Below are 24754 nucleotides of genomic sequence, written 5' to 3' on the forward strand. Positions count from 1 at the left end.
TCACCCACCCTGCCTGAGATCTGCTGCATGTTTGGACAATCTTCTTTAAGGAGCTAAATATAATAAGCACAGAGCAAGAATCTGCATCAGCCTCTGCGTCTTCATTCAAAGATTCACTGCAACTGTGATTAAGCAAAGGCACTAATTGAAGTACAAACCTGGAAAAAGACAACTGAGAAAAATGTAGATTCTGTTGATCGGCATGCTCCTAGCCAAATCGTACTGAAAGTCCAAATCATACTGAAAGTAAAAAAATCCCAGTGACCATTAATCAAACAGAAGACTTTTCACTAGAAATGAATTTGCAGAGCATTGCTAATAACACTTTTCTAAACAGACAGAGCCATCTTGACCAGCGTGCTGAGTGAAAACAAAACCAGAAAGACAGATGGAAAGGACTGAGTCAATTAAAAGAAATAAATAAATAATTGCCTTAATTTAAAAAAAAAAAAAAAAACAAAAACCAAACACAAATAACTCCAATCTCATGAAGAAATGTTTTTAACAAGCCACATGTGCTTGCGCAGACACTTCTAATCTCATTAGATTTTTCTGGCTGCTATTAGTGTTCTCTGAGCCAGCTGATTTCTCAGCAATATTTTAAAGAGTGCGAGCCTTTGCCCTCCAGCCTAGCCGTTGTTAAAATAGCCCGTTCTAGGGGAAGACTTGGGAGTTCTGGATTTTCTTCCAAGGCTTTGGAAAGTTCAGAACAAATTGACCATTGCATGTGAAACAATAGGCAACCACAAACTATCTTCACAGTCAACGAGCAACATTCTGCTCCCAGCTGGGTTAGTGTGAAAAGTGGAATAATCCCACCAAAGCAACAAGATGGCTTCAGATTGTCATCAGCATCACATGGCAGAGGCTGGCTTTCGATGCTGTCTCCAGTCCTCCAGCTCTCTGGCTGCAAACAAGCCTGCTGCAAGGTTCCCCTCGGTCACAGCTCACCAGCTTGGGGTTCCTCTCAAATCACTGCAGCTCTCTGCAGCTCTGATTAGAAGGACGGCTACATCGGGTTACAGCTCAGCTTTATTTTATCTTTGAAAACAATGATAAATCGTCCCAAACTGAAAATCAAGAGCCATGTGCACTGTTGTACATATCAGGGCACATGAGTTTCATGCAAAAGAGCTGTCATTCTGAATTTGCTAAAGTAATGTGCAAATAATCACTAGTATAAAGCAGATTGTGTCAGGCAGACGCTACCGGTAGAACAAAATATTCAGTTTTAGAAAACAATCCTAATTCAGAATCATGTAACCTGGATCAGTAAACCCTGAAGGAGCGGGACTAAGGCATCACGCATAGATTTCTGCTAGCATACTTGCCGAATTTCTGGCTGGAAATGTGCCTCTCTCTGTTTTAGCATGCCCTCTTTGAGGCTCTCAGAGCAAACTTCTCCTGGGGTGAGATGATGAGTGCTTGAAAGTGACCCATCTGGAGCCCAACGTGAAGAAAGCACTTCCCCTGCTTGGAATTCGTGTGCAGCGACAGCTTTCTCCTGCCTATCCAAGTTTCCCAAGATAGCAATTATAAAGGAACTGGCAACCATACAGTCAGGACGACAATATCCTACGTGGTTTGGTTAGCTGTGCCAATTCCCTCTATTTGCTGGAGCCAAGATGCTGCCCCCGTTATTGCTCTGTCTGAGTGTCTCTACCAACTAGCAGATCCACTGGGCATTTTGGCACCAGCCCCGCTCTTCCAAGGGCTGCCTGCTCAATTGCTCATTCACTCTCTTTCTCTTTAAACATTCAGATCCAACAACATCATGCAAATTTTATGCAAAGTATCATCTGCAAGTCTGACATATTCACTCAGGCTTCCCCCTCTTGCACCAAGTTAAAAATAAATACCCTATAAACTCTTGGGGCTGCTACGACAGAATATGCATTCAGAGAGTTTTTTTAAATATAACTCCTAAGAGCATTTCTCCTTTAGGGTCAAACTCCTTCCCCCCCATCTCCCCCCCTCATATTTTGCTCCTGCCTCAAGGATCACAATAGCACTGGGGAAAAAAGCGTCCTTGAAATAACCTACAGAAGAACCAGTTCTATGTGTTCCTCTCTTACTTGACGTTTCAGCTAATATCCTATTTTCAAAACTCCAAAGAATACAGGTGGTGATATACCCCAAAATGAAACAAGAAACTAGTAAAGTGGACTTATTTCCAATACTGATTGCGAATAATACTAGTTGAGCTAGATCTTAGGTTCGGATTTCAAAGGGTCTCCAACCCCCACACTATAGCTGCCTCCTCTTTTCTCCAGGGAGAAGCAGATTTGTCCCTGGCCAATACACTTGAACAGGTGAAGTCATAGGGATGCCAACCAGATAGCATAATGATAAAGTATATCTTAAGGCAACAAGGAGAAGAGTCTGTAAAAGGGAATACTGAGCCACTGCTGAGGTCAGTTAGGACTTGCTGAGCCGCTTGGCCACGTCTGCGTAGGCTTGCTCGATTTCTTTGTCTGCCGCACAGGTGTTGGTGAATTCATCCCTGGCATACGCATTATTCAGGTACCGCCACAGCCCCGTCATCTCTGTTGGGAACTCAAAGTTGCGGTATTTCTTTGCAACAATCTAAACCAAAGATAAAAGAGGGAAAAAAAGCATTCTGCTGGTCATATATCTCCAGATTCCTTTTTAGAGAGCTTCTTACTCTTTCTTGTCATATAATTAATAGCAAAGGAGAGAAACGCTTGGAGAATCAGGGTCTTATACTATAAAAGCCTGAAAAGTGACCATTGGTTGTGCCCCATCTTGCAAGGATGCTACTTGGCCTAAGGACACTCTACTGCAATGGCCTGGCAACTATCACCATATTGAACCTGAAGGTTCACCATAATGAACCTGAAGTTCATTAATTTTACCATATTGGTGTTTGGTGGTTTTTACCAGTCTTATGTACATCACTTCTTAAAGCTGAGCTGCCAAATAAGAAAGAGCTGATTAGCTGAATCATAAAAAGGAAGATAGGTTGAAGGGAAAGTCATTAGTAACAATAAATACATAACATCTTTTTAATATTAATTATTATATTTATGTTTAACATATTTAATTATTATATTTATATTTAACGTAATATATATTTAACATATTTTATATATACTATATTTTTAATATATGTAATATATTTTGCCTGGCCAATGATGTCAGAGGATGTAACCACCTACAGCTGTTGGAAGGCTGTATCCATGTTCACGCAAAGGAAATATTCAGGGTGGTATGGGTACCATGATTGAGAAACCAAGATGATTTAGCAGACATTAGAAACAGGAGTATTAGGATAAACTGGGGGATAAAATGGTTATTTCACGACTTGTTAGACTAGGAAATTGTCTATCAAGGGAAATTTTCGATGTCTAAAAACACTCAGACCCTTATTCAGGAAAATAGTTAAGTGCATACTTAATTTTAAGCACCTGTATAGTCCCATTGAAGTCAATGGGACTAATCTGTGCTTAAAGCTAGTTGGTTGGTTAAGTAGCTTGCTGGATTGGGATATTTCAGTTTTCCTGTAAGAATATACCATATAGAATAATCCTGTGGTGACAGAATGAACTAGCTGATAGGAAGGGATGGATTAGCTGATTTAATGAGTGCTTCCAATCTCTAATTTTTCTGACAGTATAAAATCGTTCCTGGGCATAAATTACATACATATGTGCCATAGAGCTCCCCTTTATTTTTCAAGCACATGGTAGAGCTGTTTTCCATCTCAGATTTCTTAGGACAGTCATATTCTCTGAAATGACTGTGATTTGTTTTTATTGCCAGGATCCACTTGGTATATGCATGTCCAAATCCTGTCCTAAACTGCATTTAATTAAGCATTCTTGCCTTCAATGATGCTTCACACACACAGGGGGAAGACAAAACCTGCTGGGCAACTTAAGTCAAGATTTTCACAATTTCCAGCACACATCTTCCATCAAATGAAAAAATAATTTACCCTTTTCTTCCATCTGTATAATGCTTTTCAGGCACTATCCTATGGCTATGCTTGTCTGAGAAAGATTTTAATTCTCTTTTGACTTCTTTCATTTCATCCCAAGGAGACAGGAACCAGTAAGGGGCCACACATTCATTTTGCATTGTCTGACTCCAACATCACCAATGAAGACGAGCCAAAGAAAGCTAAACCTGTGAGGATATTTCTTATGCACCCTTTTTTTTTTTTTTTTGCATGTGTGTAGTCAGCTCCCAGGCTCAGTTTATGTTTTGGCTCATGGAGTCATATTAAATGCATGACTTGGCTTTAATTCTTAGCTTTCTTGCTTGCCAAGGTCTGCCAGGTACTTGCTTTATTCTAAAGAAACATGTAATCTGATAAATTAAATAAATGCAACATTTAGAAGTCAAGATGATGTACACCTTTTGCACTATACCAGCGACCATTGTATGACCATTGCTGAGGTCCAGACCTCAGCAGTGACTTTGATTTGTTAACTTCTCTGTGTGAAATACCAGCTGGAACAAATATTCCCCAAAAAGATGGACTGCGGCTCTTAAATTACAAATGGGTGGGAACTGACTAAAGTTTTGACATCTCTCTTAAGAATAATGGGAACTAATTAATATGAAAGACTGCTGTTACTTGCAGCAGGGTAAAAATAAAGAGTCGGGATACCTAGATCTTAATATTGTCTTTGCAACTAACTAGTGATGGGACAATTTCCCCGTGTACTAAATACAAAGTTACTTAAGTTAACCTATAGGAAATACTGAGGAGCAAAAGTGTGTTTCAAACTCTGCTCTTCAAGGATTTAAGATATCTGTGCTGAAATACATGTTGGCTTTGGCACTCGGCTGTTGGAGCAGGGCACTTCACTGTCAGATAAGGCGTCTTTGACCATCGCATGATATCTTTACCTTGACAACATGGAGTTTGGGCAGAAGGTTGCAGTCAGCAAGAGTCAGGTCATCTCCATCCAGAAACTTGCGTTTAGACACTTTCTCCTCTTCAGTGCTGTCTGCATCAATCTCCTCTGGCAGAGGGGTTCTCAGATAGTCATCCAGCTTCTTCAGAGCTTTCACCAAACCTCTTTCAAGGGCTTTGCCAAAAAGCAACAAACAAGTGATTAGGGCAGAGTAAGAATTATTCAGAAACACTCATCGTCAATGGCTATGGTAATAACCACAAAAAAAGCCAAGAACCATTTCTTTGTTGTTAATTTGTGCTCCAATGCCTACACAATCTGATGACAAAGTAGCCCAGCAAGGTCTGCCTGAGGGTAAAGCTCATCCTGCGATGGAAAAAGGGGACACAGAAAACTGTTGTGCCATGTCTTCTCCTGACTAGCACAAAAAAAAAAAAGAAAAACAGTGAAAGAGATCATGGAAGGAAAGAACAGCTTGTCAGTATGATGCACCAATAAAACATATACACCCTATGATATTCTTCTAGTCTGTTGAGGCCATCACACTGTAAATTGGAGATCTGTACGCCACTATATTATTTTCCTAAGCAGCCGGGTAGGACTGTAATGAAGGGGAATTTTCTAGCGTGACTTCACCTCTAAAAAGTTGTAGTTTTACTACTTTTAAACCCCTTCCAGAGTAATTAAAGGCAATAGCAATAATTCCAGAGATGCTAACCACAGCTCTACGGAGCTGGAAGATACACTACAACTGAAATGAAAGTAATATAACAATAATTAAATACAACACTACATAAAAGAGATGAGATATTCAGCCACTGTTAAGATTCCCCTCACTTCAGGTTCAACTTAGGTGCACTTATGTCTCAAATGGGTTGTCACAACGGCGAGGAGACTTTGGACCTCTCACTGCCATTACTAAAGACCATGTCCCACACTACTGCTGGCTCCAACAAATTCTAGGCTTAAAATGCCAATTAGACATAATATACAGCAGAGTGCAAATTTGTTACTTTAAAATATCAACCTGGGCACAGAATTTGTGTTCTTATGCTTTACTGGCAGGATAATAGAAAAACTTGATTGCAATAATGCACTTACAGAAAGCTGAATGACTGTATGCAGGTTTGCATGTTATTTAAACTGCAAACACTCTGGGGCAAGAAGGGTCTTTTGCATCTCTGTTCGAAGGGTGACAAGCATGATGGGGTCCTGGCCCCTGACAAGTGCCCCAAAGTGCTAAAGCAATATAAATAAGAAACAGCAAGAATTTACAATGTGAAAAAATAACAACATGACTCATGGGCTTAGGGCCAGAATTTCAGCTGGTGAAAATTACCTGCAGTGATTTATACCTGCTGCAGATCTGGCCTGGAGTCAGCATTTGAGGCCTAATCCTGTAAAATCTTACATCTCTGAGTAACTTACTGCCATTTAACTTAGGGGAGACTACTCAATGTGTCAAGTTACTCAGGCGGTGTAGCACTACAAGGCCTGTGGAGATAAAAATTTTTCTGGAGCACAACGCAAGCTTCAAAAGACTGCAGCGATCACCCTGCATAGAGCAGCTTGCTGGCACAGGTAGCTCCGCTGGCTCTGCTGTCAGCCGCCCCTGTGTTTTTGGCACGGAGAGAAAGGCGGTGCGTACAGGGTCATTGAGAGAGCAGGAGCCAAACACCACAGAACATGATTTCTCTGCTGCCCTAACATCCATTAAACCTTGTGCCAGTGGTGGAAGTCAGATTAAGCTGCCTGATGTCTTGCTCCCACTGAAGCCTCTTGGCCAAGCACCAGGGAACCACACCAGCTCTTTTGTGGCTGACTCTTAGACACAGTGGCAAATCCTGGCTTAATTGATTGACTGGAGAAATGACTGCGATCCAACTGAAAACACCCCAACAAACATAGCAGGGAGGGAAAGAACTTTATTTCTGAAAGCAGAGTATCTAAAGCGACTGAAGTGCTGCCATCCATAAAACAAAAGTGTTGCCATCCCTTATTTAATCAATTCAAATTGAATTTTGACACTGACATTCTGCTGTCAAATCCTGGCAGTGGTGTCTTTAATCGTCTGCAGCTGTGCTCCGCCACACAACTTCTACTGAAGGGTAATAACTGCATAGCTTGTAATATACCCTCATGTGGCAACACTCAAAAGATTTAGCAATCTCTTTTTGGTTTGACCCATAACACCTGTTGAATAGACAGTTCCCCTTCTCTTGGTAAGCCTCAGACTATGTCCTCTTACAATGAATTCATTTAGAGACAATGGAATTGAATTACTGCGATTTAATTCAATTTTGCGCATTCAGATTTTAGAGAACTGGCTTAACGCTGAGCGTTTTCCAGTATCCCTTTCACCCAGTAGGATCGTCAGTTCTCTGAGTCATCTGTGCAATATTTCCAGTATCAGTACTAAATGAGATGCTTTGTGCTGGCCCCATGGGCCCCATGGCCCACAGTTAAGTGTGTGTACGAAGACAGGAGCATCAGGTGAGATGTGTTTATGTAACTTTTCTGGAACTTATTAGGGTTGGGGTTTTTTTTGCTCTTATTGATATATCAAAGTGCGTCATGGCTGTCTCAAAAACAATGCCTGGAGTGAAGCCTATTTGTGACAGTGGGAAAAACATCTATCTGAATTCATACTTGGCGCTTGCATACGACAGCTTTAGGCCAGAAATAAGCATATGTTCAGGGTTCAACGCATCTGTGATCTACTTCACAGGGTCTGCTGGAACCCACAGGATCCTGAGATTTCCCGGTGAAATCGCCACAAGGTCAGGACCATCTCATATCCTGATGGTCAAGAACTGGACCGCTATTTGTGACTCCAATGACCCCATTTAATTAATCAAAACTCTTCTGATCCTGGTAAGTCTCTCATAACAGCCATGAAAATAGAAGAGTAGTGAACAACGGAGAACTGTCTTTCTTCCAACTGAAGAGTAACAACATTTTGAAAAGCTAAGAGAATTAAGATCCTAAAATTGCCATTTCAAATGGAGTTTAGGTACATAGGGTCAGATTTTTAAAGCCTGTCAATGTTTTTTAAGTAATTTTTTAAAATCTATCCACAAATATCCATGTTGCAAATCCTAATTCCTAGGTGCCCTGACATATTCAGATTCATCTATATGATCTGAAGTCTTAGGTTCCTTGAGAAGGTGCTCAGGGAAATCCCCACTCAAAGTAGGACGATGTGTAAAAGAATCTCAAAAATATTGAAGCAAGAGGCTTCTAAGCCCCACAGCTCAGAGAGAGACAAGTGTCTAATGCTGGCATGGGTGGAAGAACCCACCTTATGTTTGAATTCACCAGTGACCCCCCAGAAGAGAGAGGTATCAAAAGCAGGTCAGTGTTTTCTTTCTTACAAAAAATTCTGGGGGAAGTGCTGTGATTTTACCAGTGGTATAGGGAGAGCATTTTCCTGGAAAGTGGAAGACTGAGTTTCAAACGCCTTTTCAATGTGATGTCAGCCCCGATCTGCCAGATTACACTCCACCAGTGGAGTACCAGGGAATTTGTATGGTTCTCTTGTTCACAGAATCACAGAATCGTATAGGTTGGAAAAGACCTTTAAGATCATAGAGTCCAACCGTAAACCTAACACTACCAAGACCACCACTACACCATGTCCCTAAGCACCTCATCCAAACGTCTTGTAAATACCTCCAGGGATGGCGACTCAACCACTTCCCTGGGCAGCCTGTTCCAATGCTTGACAACCCTTTCAGGGTTGAACTGTTTCACTTTCCACAAATGACTCAACATTCAGTGGATCACGACTGAAGGCTGACACCACAGCTAAAAGTCAGAAAAACTACCTCTCATTTTCTCTCTTATCTGGTTGATATTTAAGCATTATGTGAAAGGTGAAAAAACATGAATAGAGACCAAGAAATAACCTTCTCAGAAAATCCTATGGCTCCAAAGGTTTTGGGACTCTTGCTGAGGAAAGAGTTGTCTGGGTTCATATTACTGAGCAAATCCAGCAGAAGAAAGATTTAATTCTAAACCTCCCATACTATGGCTATTTTGTGAAAATCTGGATAACTCTATACATTGTCTCCACTGAGAACATAGGGGAATGTGCGCACTCACCAGGGCAGGGGTCTTGTGAATACCAGTCACAGCACCAGACTAAATGAAGACATTTAAAAAGATGTGACTAACTAAAAAGTTACTAATTCCCCATTTGTGAACATACTATCCACAATGAATTTCAGAAGTGGCTAAGCAGCTAATTCCCTTGGCAACTTATCCTCTTGGAAACATCATGAAATAACTAAATAGGTTTGCTGATAACAGCTGAGGCTCCATTGCAAGTCAATGGGTGGGATTAATCTTCCTTGAAGTGAGGAAATTAAGGAGTACATTTGAATTAAACACCTTGAGCTTCCTCTGTAGTCAGTGGAGTCTTCTCTTCTACACTTGGTTTAGGTGGCCCCTAAATCAGCTGTGTGGAGAACTTCTCCTGAAGTGTCTAATCTCAGCCTTGCATTGTCTTGGTAACGTCAGGGTGGAGGATTCAATATTACAACACCAAGTGGAACTATGCCTGAGAATGTGGCTCTCTGCTGCTTTTGAAATTTCTACCTCCAATTGCTTCCCCACCCTGCAGACTTTCAGTATGAATTCAGAGATCCCAAATGGGATCAGCTCTGCGAGAGGAGCCCTGTCATCAGGTTACCCTTGCAACAGCTGCAATGTCTGAACTCATGGAAACCATTCTTCTGGACAGTGAAATCACTAAGCACAAAGGCACCAGCATCACGTTGCCTCCACAGTGATGCATTTAATATAACTTCAAATTCCAGGAAGTTCTACCTGTGTATATACAAAATCCATGGTGGAACCATCTCTCTCACCCTTCGCTACTCTGCTCTGGGCTACTTATGCAGCCAAAGACAACTTACAGCAATCACAGTCTTGCCGTGTCATCCCCCCAGTAGTAAACAACAATATTAATAAAAAAACCCTCACAAGCTCTTTGTGATTTTCCTTCTCCCTTCAAAACTATGCTTTTATACAACTTTACTTAAGAATCCTGAGTTAGAAGCCAGAAAAATAGCACTTTCCAACCTCAAAGCAACCACAGAACATTTAATGAATGTATTACCATCTGTCAAATGCACAGGGTGAGGTTCAATTTAGCTGATGATACCTAATTCTCAATGACGCTCTGTTTTCAGCAAAAGGTTACTTGATGTTGAACAATGAGATTAACAAATCCTGACATGCACAGAAATACAAATAATGTAACAAAAGTTAATAATTGGCAAAATTGTGCTCTTGGTTACACTGACATAAAAGAGGAGTAACTTCGCATTGTCAACAACCTATTCCATATTTACTCCAGTTCAACCAAGAACAGACTTTGGCTCTGTTACTCAACTCTTCAAGCAACAACTTCCTTAAACTATTAGCCTGTGCAACTATTTCCAGGGGACAAAGAGAAATCTTTGTGTCTTGAAGTATTTATACCACAACTGAACAAAACATTGGAAAATGTAATGCATGGAGCAATCCTGCAAGTCAAAGGGAGGGCCAGATGACAAAGATTCATTACTAGGTACTCAGGGTGAAATTCTGGCTATATCAAAGCCCGTGGAAGTTTTGCTGTTGAATTCAGTGAGGTTAGGATTTCTCCAGCAGTTTTTAAAGCCAAAAGGGACTATTATAATCAGTTAATCTGACCTCCTAAATAATATCGGCCATAAAACTTCCAGCGTCATCAGTCATTTCCATCTCTATTTTCTGTGAGTCAAATAAGGCTGAAGCAAAATGGAAAGTAACTAGAAAGTAGTAAAAGACAAATGGTTCGGAAAAAGTAAAACTGATTCAGACTGCCCACACCCACAGCATTTGCAGAGGTCAGATGAGGACTCTTCTTCCCCTTCCTTGAACTCCAAATATTTCCTTCCTTGTTTAATGCTGGGATGAGAAGAAATAGCAAAGCAGACAAAGCACATAAACGCCAATCTCTGTGGCCTAAAGGAGCCACTGGAAGGCAAATCATTCCATCCTAAAATAGTAGCCTAGGAAAAGCTGAATTACCACCAGAGGAGCCTCTCTCTCCCTCTTTCGAGAATAGGCAGACTGGCTACCTAAATTTAAAACAGCTAAAATTAGGTGAGATGACTCCGATTTTATGTGTCTGAGTGGAACCATTTGCAGGATGAGGATTTTACTTGATAGTTATTATGGGAAGAGATGCAAAGCATAGAGGGCACAATAAAAACACTAAGAACAATCGATTCTTTGGCCAAATCTAACATAAAAACTATTTAATTTACATTAAAAGCGAGAAAAACTAGTTCAAGATTTCCAAACAAACATGCAAACAAAAAGAAAGCCGTGTTTTGGGATGGTTGGTTAAGTAAGTCGTGCATAGACATTCAATCATTTTCACATTACTTTTAAAAAGTTGGTAATCTTCAAAATTAACATGTCATTTTCAAATTAAAAAGCGAATAACCTTTTGTTTCAAAAAGTTTAAGAGAAAATATTTTTACTCTTCAAAACAAGTCACTATTCACCAAATTCAACCCACATTTGTCAATAATTCAGGTTAGTCACACCCCCCATGTCATTTTTTGTCAAATAAACGTTTTGTCACAAAATATTTTCTCCAAGCTGAAGTAAAATATATGTGGCCCTCTTCATAAGTGAATACCACTGAATCACAGTGACAACAAGGCTTCAAAGTCATCGAAGCCCAGCAACATAATGGCTTTTGTAGCCGTCATCTGAAACTACCTGAGACTGACCTCGGCAGAACTGCAAGTTTCTTAATTGTCAAGCCCAGGCAAGTTCAACAAACAATGATCCACGTACAAAAACGAACAACGATTCCTGCTGCTACCCTGGATCACTGATTGATGCTTTTCCTTTTTAGTGCTTTCTTCCACTGCCCTCCAGTAAGATTTATCCTGTAACACACGCAAATGAACTTGGTGAAATACGCAATGAGGGAAAAGGGGGAACAGTACATAAATATTCACAGTCTCACACAAACAATCTGAGATTTATTTTTCCTTTAAAAAAACAAACCACCTTTCCTGATCACTTCCAGATTCACAGAGTTTGCTATTATATGAGACCCAATACTGTTTTCTGGTAGGAGAGAGAAACCAGGTAAGAAACAGCAATTTAAGGTAAGAAAATAAGATCATTCTACTAGTCTGACAGTCCAATTAAAGACCAAGGATTCGTATTTTCACTCTCTTTTTTCTCCACCCTGCTCATTTTTTTCCAGGCAGGCTCAAGAGAGTATTGTAACTTTAATCTGTATAGATTAATCCTTCTCACATGGAGGAGCTGTGACTGCAATATGCGTGCCACTGTATTACATATTGAACAGTTTATCTTCCCCCCTGTGATTTCAATATAACCCTTGAGATTTGAGTGCTGCCTTGATTTCTTCTGTTTAGCCATTTAAGAGTCAGGTGTCTCCTCTAAGCTGGTTATGTAGGTTCCCTCTCTGCTCAGAGGTACTAAGCATCTCCGGAGGGCAATTCCTTCCAACTGCCTGAGACATCTGATTTAAACTGGCGTGACTCACTCCACACATGCCCTTCTCACTGCATGAATTACAGATGAAGCCTAAAGGACTAGCTCAGACTAGACACCTAACTCTCAGGGAGGTGAAGTTAGGCGAGATGAATCCTACCCTTTGAATATAATTTCACAGTTCACCTAAGTGATGCAGGATAATACCTCCCGTTTTTTTTTTTTAAAGTTACTTAAATATTAGGGCTTACTCCCCAAAGGGCAAGTACATTGCCAATTTGAGCATTGCAACCTCCTTTCCAGGCATGTTTCTGCCTTGTAAAATCCCCAGCTCTGAGCAGTGTCTATATTGAGAGGCAAATGAGTGGGCAGTCACTAAGAGAGCCATTGGAAATGCAGAGAAGGATGGAAGTTGTGTGCTCCCATGCATCCAAGGCATTTAGATGCCTAACTCTGGGCCAAAGGGAGTTTCTGGGGTGAGTCACCTCTTCTATTAAAGATGCTCCACTCTAGATAAATAATTCAATGTTCACTGGAACAGAGACTTGAGCATGTTCCCACAATAAAGGTAAATGCCCGTGCTGAAAAGTTGTGATCTGCCTGTTTCTACTCACTTAATGAATCAACAAATACCTAGTTGTGTACACAGAAGAGAAATAGATTAGTGTCTCTTGTTCCTCAACTCTACTTTCCTGGTTACGGGTTTCTCTTAGGGGACAGGGGTTCATATTCATCCTCCAGTTAAGTCAGACCTGGGACTTGAGAAGGGATTTTTACTCCTGGTCAGCGTTCAGGTGAGCATACACCAGGAGTGGGAGAAGTCACACGGACACAGGTGTACACATCCAAACAGCCACACAACTTTGGTCATAGGCTGCCTTTCAGACATGGTCAGGCATAAATAGGTATATATTTTCCATATATGTTGGCACATATGTTCTGTGTATGTCCAGTGAGAGAAACAGAGGTGCTAAACTCCAGGAGCACTTCAGCCAGGAGTCAGAGGAACGTGGAGCTGAAATATAGACATTAGATACCCAAAGCAACCTTAGAAACCCAGATTCATCAAAAATCTATTGATTTACTTATGGATAAGATTCACCTTGTCTAACTTTAGCCATCTAAGTGTTAGGTAATTAGCCCAACCTAGTTGTCCAAGTCTCCTTTATAGATAGCAATGAAAGACAGGCACCTCTAAAGGAAGTTCACCCAGCTTTAGATCCATAGTTTAAGATAAATCAAACTGCCTTTAGAAATGGACTTATGCCCCTCTCCATTGATCACAAAAGAAGCCAGGATTTTTGAATGACTAATGTGTAACTTTTAGACAAACTAACGGGACATGATCCCTCCCTTATCACCCTTCTTCCCTTCCCTCTGCACCCCATCTACAAAGCCTTGATGGTGTGGATTGATTGATTAGAGCTTCATCCCAAAAGTCTGGGATATTTTGACAGACCTGTCTCAAAAACTCCACAGAAGGTATGTCTCAGTCTCAGAGAGACTGAGACCTTGATTCCCCAGATACCCTTTCCTAAACCAGAGCACAATGATCCAAGGGTTAAGAGTTTACCTGGATTTAGGAGACCTGAGTCTCTTCTTCCCAAGCTTTTATACATGGCCTTATATAAAAGATTTAAATTCTCTGCCTTCCAACTTCCTATATACAAAATAAGGATAATAGCACTCTTCAGCCACAAACTTTACATTGGTAAAAGCAGTAATGCACCAGCCGTGGACTTATGTTTCAGGTTGAGGGGGATAAACTGTAAATATAACAAAAAAAGAGGCTTCATCCTATTTTTGCGATACCATCTGTCCTACTCTCAAATTAAACCCAGTGAAATAGGTGAATCAATAATGTCTTTAAAAAGAAAATTAGACATATAATTTTCAAGCATCTAGGAAATTTGTTTTGACTTGTTTCTAGTTTTAGACTAAAAACTCAGGTTTCTTCCTTCCCTTTTCTTATTCAGTTTTACAGTGGATGCAAGAAATAAATGTAATACTTGTAACTTTATCATGAAGAATGCAATTGGAGCACCTTCAAATGCTGTTTTTAAGAAGAAAACCCAGGTGTTCAAATGACACCAAAAGAAGGGTTCATTTCCAAGTCTCTTAGGAGTCCAAGCAACCCTGAGGGCAGGAAGCAAGTGAATGTAAAACTACTGGCCTACAAGTGCCCCAGGAAGAACAGTACCTAACTTGCATTTCACAAATCATCGTAACTCTGTAGCAGCATGTAAGTGACAAGCATCATTTCTAGAGCACGTCCCTAGAGCGCCTAATCCTGACCTCTGCGATGCTAGTCTTGTGCAGGTGTCCCTAAACCAACTGCAGACAAGCAGCAGCTGATTTGCATCAGAAACCTGAAAAAAAACCACCATCAAGCCCTGCAGATTATAAACCCACGTATTTATAGTATGAGATTATCACGCCAATATCTTGATTTTTAGGATGCTGTGTGTTTATTCAGAGTTTAAAGTTTTGTTTTACTACCAAAGAGCAAACAAGATGATTCTGGGACTAACAAAGAAAAACTAACTACATCTTTCTGTATTAAAATAAGAATAAAGTTAGCTTCTGGTAGAGAGTGCAAATGGGCTTTAGTGACAGTGCTGTGGGGACCCCTTGTGTTCTAATATTTAAGCAAAGAAGATTGTTCCTCTACAGGCTGATGGTGCTTGCATCTTTAATATCAATTTCTTTCAGTCCCAGGGATGTAGAGGAATAAAGTCTGCTTTTGTTTACACCAGGATAATCCTAATTGCACTCCACCAATTTCAACTAAATTATTTTACTTCAGCAGTGGTGGAGTGAAGACGTGAGAGGGAAACATAGCAATGCCTAGCTAGCAGCACCTGAGGATGAAGTTTTAAAGCCTATTGGGTTCCCAAATCCCTCAGTTCACTTAGCAAATCTCAGTCTCAAATTGTTTTATTTTAATGTTTCCAGTATTTTCTCCCCTTTGTGTTCAAAAATTGTTACTCAGATACAAAAAAACATGAGACATTGAGATTTACAAATGACTCACATCTTAATTCTTTTCCATTGTTTCTCTGCTTTTGAGATTTTTTCTTTCAAGCCCCATGAAATGACTTAGGGATCATCGTGATTATGCTTCAACTTAACTTCTCTGAAAAGAGCAGAAGCAAAAAGAGTATAATTATGTCTGGATGTATGAAAAATTTTCAAGTATTAGTAGAGAGGTCATATTCCTTCTGTTGCAACTGTACTGTTGTGACAAGTATTAAGAACATTTTTCCCAGTTCTGGTGTCCCCAGTTAAAAAAGGCTTTGAAAATTTGAGCAAGAAGTCAAAGGAGAACAATAATATGGCCCTCAAGGACTGGAAACAAGCCTCAAAATGTCAGGTTTAAAGAGTCTATTTGTTCAGTTCATCGGAGAGAAGGCTGAGAGGCCAGCGTGCACAGGTGCTCACCCATGCACAAAACATCTGGGAAGTGTGAGGGAGCTCTTCAGCCTTGCTGACAAAGGTGTGAAAAGGTCTAAGGGTTGGAAGTTGGACAAATTCAGTTTCCACATTGCCAAAGCAATTTAAGGAACAAACAAGGAGGGAGGGGAGGTGGACTTACTTTTTGGGATATTTATAAAGAGACTAAGAAAAGGCAGGCTTTAATCCAGTTCTGGCAGAAATGGGAGAAACTGGGCTGGATGGGGACAGAGTCGCACAGGCAGGTCATGGCACCTTAAAGTTCCTAATATCATCTTTTAGGTCTTGGAACAAGAACCGAGATAGGTTGCCTGTACCACCCTCAATGTCACAGAGAATTTGCTACTCAACATTAAGACAATGACGGTAATTTAATTTCATGCTTCAAGTCTTAAGATGCTTGGAAAGATCACAGTATCTTTTCTCCTGATAGGCAATTAATCAGATGTGTTATGGGGCTTATCCATGGCCATCTGGTCATTCTCTTCTAGAGACGGTAACAGTTGGACCAATGCCTTGGAGTGGTGCAGAAAGCTGCTGAGTAAATGCCTTCCTCACATGTTCACAGTCATCCTGATTCCAGGTTAATGTCCAGGAAATATTTGTTTTTCGGCTTTGACTAGCTGAGTCACCAGGATTCACCTTCCTCTGCAGTGCATAATATGGACCAGCTATTGCCATCAGCTGGGCATCTATCTTCCAGTAAATTCCACCCCTCTCCCTTAGAGGGGCATTGTGCATCGAAGACCTCTTTCTTTCCCCTATTCTCTGCTCTGATGCAAAATAACTTATACTCTAAAGGCCAAAATAATAACGTTTGCTCAATGGGCAAAACTGGGATGTGATTTGCAGGAGATCATAGTAAATAATCCAAAGTTTCTTCTAGCCTCAAACTCCATGAAATTCTGATTATTTTTTTTTGCAATCAGAAGAATCAGGATATTTAGAAAAGAATTATGTCTCCAATTCCCATTCAGTCACCTTATTCCCAGCATTGTTTTCAAGCTAAAGGTCAACTATTTAAGATCTGATCTAATAAAGAAAATTAGCAACACTGATTTTCAGTTATGTCTCATTCTTCTCTTCCCTGTTATTTTATGAAGAACATTTGCATGCATAAAACAAAAAGTATGTTTTGGGAAAAACAGATTCTGGGCCAATACTTCTCCCTTTGAAGTCACCAACAGTTTTGCAAACTGACTTCCAAGAGCCAGTCACTGGGCTCTGTACCATGTGATAGCTTGCTCTACAATTGCTAAATATAAGGCTGTGAACAATCATCTCAGGACAATAAGACCAATTGGGTGCTTAAATCTGGACATTTGCTTACATAACATTTGGACACTTTACTGAGTAAGGCCATAACTTCATCTAAGTCCTTGCTGTGGGGAACATATTTAAGATGCACCAAGTATATTGCAACGAGGGGAGTTACCCACCAGTGCAAAACCATGGAGCAACGAAGTTAAAACTCAATTCTAAATAATAATGTAATTTAGGCCTCCCATTCCAGCAGCGAGGCGCTTAATTCCTCCCAGGACTACTGCCGCCAGATTGCTCTAATCCACTTCCAGCTGTGCTACTGCTCCTGTGTGCGAGCATGGGAGCTCGGCTGGGAAACAGAACAAAGCATCCTAGTAAAGCCAGCAGCACTTGGAGGAATATTCAAACACACAGGGGAAATAATTCCCTCTTAAAAAAGAGCATCTGCCAACTACTGTTCCCATTGCAAGTATTTTAGTCTAGGCCTGGCCTGTGCATATAGGCTCTGATTCAGCAAAGGCTTGAGAACATGCCTTAATTTGAGCATATCATTAACCCTGCTGACTGCAGTATATATTGTCAACTGGTTTTTAGGGTTTTGCGTATTCTCTGTCTTGAACTTATATAAAGATATATATTCTTTCATTTTTTTCTCTCCCTCCCTATGGTATGCTATGGTTTCAAAGTTACTTCAGCACAGATGAGTCAGAAAACTATGTCTGCTAGTACATTAATTGTAAATATTTACTGTTCCCAGAATGGCTGCATCTAAGACTGCTACGAGGCATACCAAGTCCCTGCCTTGGAGGGCTTGCAGTCTGATCACATTTGGAGTTACTTACACAGAGTTTTAGTTTTGTATTGTTTTCAAGTAGTATTTTTCACATTTCTATCAGGAAATCTTCATATCTTAATTAGAAAGGTCTTAGAAGAAGGAAAAAACCTAAATGATAGGAAAGTTCAGAAACATTCTCTAGTAAGGTACATATTTCCAAGGTTAAGATGATGGTTTGTTATCATTTTAGAAAACTGAAAACCTCTTCTTTCCAATGGCATAAAATTTCAGTTCTTAGTTTTGGCAGGTCAAAAGATATTGGCCCTTAAAGCTGTCACTGGTACCAGACAGAATATTGATGGCTCTGGGCCTCCAGCCAGCATGATTTTGAGGAGAAGTTTCAAAAAGTTATTTCTCAAGCAAACTTATTTTGCAAACTGCTGTTTCTGAGCATTTTAGAATCAGTCTTTGATTACTGGGCAGAAAGCAGATAAAGCAATTTCAGACGGATGATAAATGCAACTTGTGGCACTACTTAACAAGTTAGCACACAGCTATCACCACTATTTTAGTGGTCTTTATACGTGTGTTTTTTTAAAGAGAGAGCAGAGAACAGTTTTATTAACATATCATGAGTGAGTTATATGGGTCATCCCAAATGAATGGCAATAAAAGCTTTATATCACACTCACCAACGTGTATTTGGTACTTTATGTGCCACAAATGTTGCAGAAAAGCTATTTTACATATGTTTTAAAGACTGGGTATTTTTTATGCTAGGGCTGGTTTTGTAAAGCTGCCAGGCACTTCAGCTACCGCGAGCCCAACAGTACTCAGCTCACAGGGAGCCATAAAAACTTGTTTAAAACGTTCTGAAATAGCTTTTTTGTGCTTCAAAATGCCAAAGTTAAAGATCTGTCATCCTGATATGTTCCATCACAAAGCAAGTCCTTTTCTCTAAAACAATTTTAAAAGCTATTTCTAGTCCTTCCTGGTGGCATGACAGAGAAAACTTAATATTGTCACAGCATAGGAGAAATTGTAGCTCGTGCTGGGCCTTGACACGTGTGGGGTTTTGTAGTGGAAAAGGCAAATTCTGCAACTACAGAGGAAGAAGGAAAAATTTTAACAGCAAGTTGATACACAGACATCACCCACATACATGTATATATATATGTATATATTTACATGGCACTTCTTTGAAAATCTATATAAAAGGTGTAAAGCATTAATGCTGGTCCTGAATTAGAGCCTGATCCAAGATCCCTGTCACAGGAAACTCCTCATCGATTCCAGGGCATCCAAACAGCTTTTTAAACTTGCTCCGTTAAAGTCAAGAGGAGCTTTGCCAGGAACTTTGCTGGGCACAGGGTGAAGCCTTTAGGCACAGAATAGGCCAGAAGGATCGAAGACTCAGGACAAGCTGTGTCATGTTTACTGTTATAATCTGACCCCTTTGGACGTGAGAAGCCAGGCTGAAAGGAAGAGAGGTGACCTCCAGCCCTTCCCCACCAAGCACGGAGATGCTTTGGGGACAGATGTTTTGCTCTCCTGCACCGACCTGCTGCTGGAGACCAGACCAGACCACGCTTGTCAGGATGACACAGGCTGACCCACAACACTCAAGAAGCTCCTATCCCGGCTATGTGCACCAGCTCAGGTGCCACAAAGGGTCTGCACCACAGAGCTGTTATTACTGTAAATAGTCTATGTAGGGTTTTGGAGTGAACTAATTTTCTGCTTATTTAAGGAGGTAGGAGGTACGCGATGGCTTCTAGAAAGGATTAGAGCACGCCGTCCAGCCTGTGCATGTACTGATACTGTGGGTCTGACTGTCTTCTCAGCAGGAGTAACTCCCCAGAGTGAAAGCTGCCTAAAACTGATGTAGGCCAGTTTTAATTCCAGTCCGATATGCGTCTGTGCATATCTACTGTATACATACACACACAGCACACGAAGAGAGACATTTCCCACCTCACGCACTTTACCACAAAGTGTGATGTAGCTACTGAAAGAGGTGAATGGCATTTAATCACATGTAAGTTAATGATTTAAATGCGCTTTTATTTTTGGCCTCTTGATGTAAATTCAAACCAGACAAGTGGAGTCCTCTGGTCAGACGGCTGGAAATTCCTCTGCATGAAATCATGTTGGTGGTCTCCCAGCTCAGCGCCTTCTGAAGAGCCGTACAGTGAAATATCCTTCCGTACCACTAATGAATGCGCCCACCCACACTGGAGCTGGTGCCCCCTAAGAACTCAATTCAAGAACAACTTTTTAAACTCATAAATGAAATCAAAGGGCTCATTCTATGAGCCAAAGAACTTAAAATTTTAGGTGGGACAGTTAATGAGTGGTTACTATAGGTTGTCCCCTTGGTTTGCAGTATCCAGTCTCACAAGAAAAAATAATAAGCAGGATACCGAATATGTACACAGCATTCCAGTTAATTAAATTTCATGCTCCTCCAATGAATACAGAAATTGTTGCTACCCTGGTTACTGTACAGAGCTTGAGTGACTTGCTCAGCATCAACCAAAGGAACCAAAGTAAACTCACAAGATCTTGGTTTACTTTCCTGTGCTCAGACAAGATCTCCTTCTAGATATTAAACAATCACTAAGCAACCAAAAACTCTCAAATTGGCCATGAAAACTTGAGCGAGAGCATCCAGTAAATAATTCTTAAGACTACTGCCACTCAACTCTCCCAAGGCTCCTGTTCTTGTGTGAATGAGCATTTGTCATTTCAAGCACAAGCGGTGAAGCCTGGTGGCAGCGGCTGGAGGACTGAATAACTCAGTTGTGCTATCGAAGAGAGGCACAGGTCTAATCCTGCGATGAGGAGATGACTCCTTCAGAGAGGCCTGTTATAAAATTATCAAGTGACATGGGGGGTGGAAGGACTCAAGCCCGTTGTAATTGAACTGACTTGAAATAATAAATGCACACACTTTCTTTAAACACAGCTTGCCACATCCTGAGAATCTGGAATCAATTCCTTTTCTTTCAAGAAGCTTAAAAGTGGTGGGACTTTGATATGGCATGAGCATGTTTGCTTCTGGGCTTACAGCCCTCACCAGCCCGTTCCAAACCTTTCAACGTTTTTATATTATAAGACAGAAAAGTTAGGAAAACAAAGATGGAAAAAAAGAATCAGAAATTCAGGGAACTATTAAATCAGGGCAGCCTAGCTGCCAAATACCTTTGGTAAGTAAATGAATCATGATCAATAACATATTGCCATACAGACTTACAGAAGAAGGTTATCACCTGCCTCTGTGCCAGGCATAAAACATAACGGTGTGTGGCTAATGAAGTACTGCATGAATCCAGAAAAAAAAGTACTATTTTTCTCTGTAATGTTAAAGCATTTTACTTCAAAGTAATTTTAACTCATCCAGAAGAAACATAATTTTTTTCCATGAAAACTTTGTCAAAAATCGATAGGTTACTATGAAACACTGCTCTTTTGACGACGTTGCATTTGTAAGAGGAAACTGTCTTGATAGAAGGAAACCTATTCTGTTAAGGGGATGTTTCAGCCCTGACTGTAAAGCTGCTTGCTTTATATATCCACATATTTGCCAGCAGAGGGTATCACAATCTTAGAAACAAACAGACAGATGTATCATTGTGTCTATTCATTTACATGCAAGAATTGAGAAACACGCTAAACCAAGAAATTACAAATCTTGTTTTCTTCAGTAACTTTTCCACTATCAGCAAAAAAAAAATCATTTAGCTACTTAAATGCTACAGACTCTGTTAGCAGTGCTATCTCACCACCTCTGTCAGGACAGGAAATGCTGCAACGACATAGCCAAGCGATGGCATCACTTGAAGTCTGAAATTGTTGCATGACCCTGGTTGTAAATCCTCCTGGGAGGAACACCAGCTTGGGCTTATCTGTGGTGTGCATTAGGTTCTCATTATTTCTCACATCCAGTATCCTCATACTGCATAACTCTCATTAATTATCCCAACCACTTCACGCCACTTTTCCGCAAAGATTTAATAGCCACAGGCTGTAGTGAGAGCTCATGTTACGTAGACCGCATCATCTCTGCTAAACCAGTATGCTACAAAGAATGATCATATATAATTACATCTAAGCCACAATTCTCGCAGCTAGAGATAGGCTGATGCTACAAATTCCCAGCCTGACATCCCACGCATTAATGAATTCACCTTCCTGACTCCCAGGTTAAGAGAACATAATTTAAACAACCTGATGTTTGCTGCTTTAGCTTACTTGGTATTCAGCACTCCCCTATTCCCAACTAAAATAAATTAAAATTATTTTTTATATAATGGTTTGGGTTCTCCATTCTATTTTGGATTTATTAACAAGTCTTTTTCTATTTGTGTATTTTGATCATGTGCAAGTGATGTCCCAGCCACTGGTGTGGCTTTCCAGATTAACCCAAGCACTTGAGTCAGCTGGAGCTAGGAGCTGATATAGAGGATGACTATGAGACATGTATTACCCTTACCTGAGAGCTGGGATGTATACCACTTAAGATAACCACAAGCAGCAATCTCCGTTCTTTTTGGATCTCACCTGCTCATATGGAGACAGGGAACAGGACATTCTCCTAAGTAATTACATTTTATGTTTACAAAATGCTTTTTATTATTACAGAACTACACACAACTACTTTCGCTGTTATATAGGAAAGACGATGCATCAGAACCTGCTGCAAAATGACATGTATCAGATCAGGGCTAGAGCCCCAGATCTCTTTTTGATTGGTGTTGCAATTTTAAAAAATACCAGTCAAAAAGAAATAGGTTCATTAGGAAATATGTATACAGTAGTGCTGTTCTTTCCTTTTTGCACATAATCTTTTCACTGCTCAAGAAATCTAACACAACTACCTTTTAATTAACTCATTAGCTGTTATCCAAATCAGCCTTCAGAATAACTGTTGTAGGTTCAGATGAACTGGATAGGAAAGTGGGTAAAATGTCCTTGGGATAAGGGAAAAGTTATTCTTGCTTAGCCCTTGAAAACTGAAAGTCAATTACTCTGCTGAAATTACTCTACTTCCCGCATGGCATAAGTCTGCACTGATAGTCCCAAGGACTCTGAGGTCCTCAGGTACTTTACTCCGTTGATAGAAAGAACATGGAGGTACTACCTATACTCTGCTCATCTCTGCTTTATTCTCCTTGCACTGCAGCACTCTAACTGTAAAAAATTAAGCTAAAAACTTTTCTCTACTTCAAAGAGGAAAGTTGAGTATCAGTATGTTCAGAGATTGCAGTGTGTCTGGATATCAGAAGAGCATGAACCAGCTAACAAAATGAGGACATTTGAAGGGAACAAATATTGTTGCTCTCCTGCAGCTTACCATCTCTTTTCTCTATAACCTTGGTGTGCTTAACTGCCATTGGGAAGTATTTTCCTTTTATTTTCAAGAGTACCTAAACCAAGAGTTTGTTAGGCAGAACTAGGGAAAGTTCCCATTAATCACACTGTAGCTAGCAAATATGTGGAGACCCGGTCACGAGCACTTTGCGGGGTTAGGTTCCTTATCTCACAGTAGCGGATATCCGACCTTGAATTCCAGCTCTGGTTATAGCCAGATGCAGACACCTCTAGGACAGCCATTTATTACTGGCTGGAGCTGCCAGCCCTTATGAGTCCAGGGATTTGAATATTGCAGAGTCACTGACAAGCGACGCTGTGGGATTATGCATGTGGACAGATACCCGTGGCTGGTTTAGAATGCAAGGGGCAGCACAGCTGAATTTAAGATTTACAGTTGCGGAGCAGACCATAAAAATTCCTTGTAAATGGCCAAGATATTTTATTTTCACTGTAACATCTATTTAGTTTAGCTCTTAATTTATCTTCCTTTTACAACTTCCTACAGAGGTTAGCTGAGTATCCCATTAGCATTAGACAAAAAAATAACTTTTTAGCATCCCTGAGAAGTGAAGCACTATAATTATTTCCTTCTGTTAACAACGCAAAAATATTAAGGAGCAGATTGTTATCTGACATAAATCATCATTTACCCATTTTCATCTCATGGGTCAGCCCCAGGCAATGAAATATAATCGTACAGATGAAATCTGTGGCAGAGCTGGAACCTGAAAAAATCTAGTCTTCTCTCAATGATATGATATGAGCACATGGTGTTTAACATACCTCAGGTCTCTTTCTGTGAAACTAGTAATATAAGGTAAGATGTACATCAGTGAGTGACTGCAAATATTCTACTAGATCATCTCAAGGGATATGGCACTAAATCCATTAGCTTTCATGGAGCAACAGGAGTTTAGACTAGCTGGAGTCTTGCCTCTCTGAGGAGAAAGGAATGTGGAGAAGAAAAGCAATTTCATTACAAAGACAGTGTAGGATGCGTGTAAATATGCATGGCATCCAGCTTCTGCGGGGAGTATTTCTTTTGACATACAAACATGTGAAGGAAATTCTGGAGTTTACAGAGTGCAATTACATTTCTTAAAGCCACTTCTTTCATTTAATTACTTTATGTTTAAACTCTTGATATAACTCAGTTTATATGAGCAAATCAGCTATAACAGCGTAACATAATCATGAGATAAGTGGGCCAAGAGTCTCATGGCGACACCTAACAAATTATGAAGGGTCAGGGCATGGGTTGATCACCCAGTGATCACCCAGTCATTCACTGCTAAGTTTTTAGTACTAGCATGGGCTTGGGTCCAGTCAATTAGCACTCCTCTAAGCAGTGCCTGGGCAGAGTAGAGGAGGTAGCACAGGCCACCAGCCACTTCCAGTAAGCAGTATGGGATCCTGTTTTGGTGAGGAAGCTGGGCTGTATGGACAGGAGCGATGTCATGGCAATTGGTAAAGGGGCTACTGAACA

General features: G+C 40.4%; 1 protein-coding gene across 3 annotated transcripts in view; it reads right to left on the reverse strand.

The window, feature by feature from the left end:
• Window positions 1–576: 576 nt before the first annotated feature.
• Window positions 577–24754, reverse strand: part of CLIC5 (chloride intracellular channel 5) — an 86805-nt gene continuing 62627 nt past the window's right edge. For all 3 annotated transcript variants that reach the window (XM_072857766.1, XM_072857764.1, XM_072857765.1), the window contains exons 5-6: window positions 4879–5060; window positions 577–2586 (exon numbers count right to left, since the gene is read on the reverse strand). In XM_072857766.1, coding sequence (XP_072713867.1) covers window positions 2419–2586; window positions 4879–5060 — 350 coding nt within the window. In that variant the 3' untranslated portion in view covers window positions 577–2418. The remainder of the gene's footprint in view (window positions 2587–4878; window positions 5061–24754) is intronic.

The sequence above is a fragment of the Ciconia boyciana genome, chromosome 3 (genome assembly GCF_034638445.1).
Source record: "Ciconia boyciana chromosome 3, ASM3463844v1, whole genome shotgun sequence".
NCBI lineage: Eukaryota > Metazoa > Chordata > Aves > Ciconiiformes > Ciconiidae > Ciconia > Ciconia boyciana.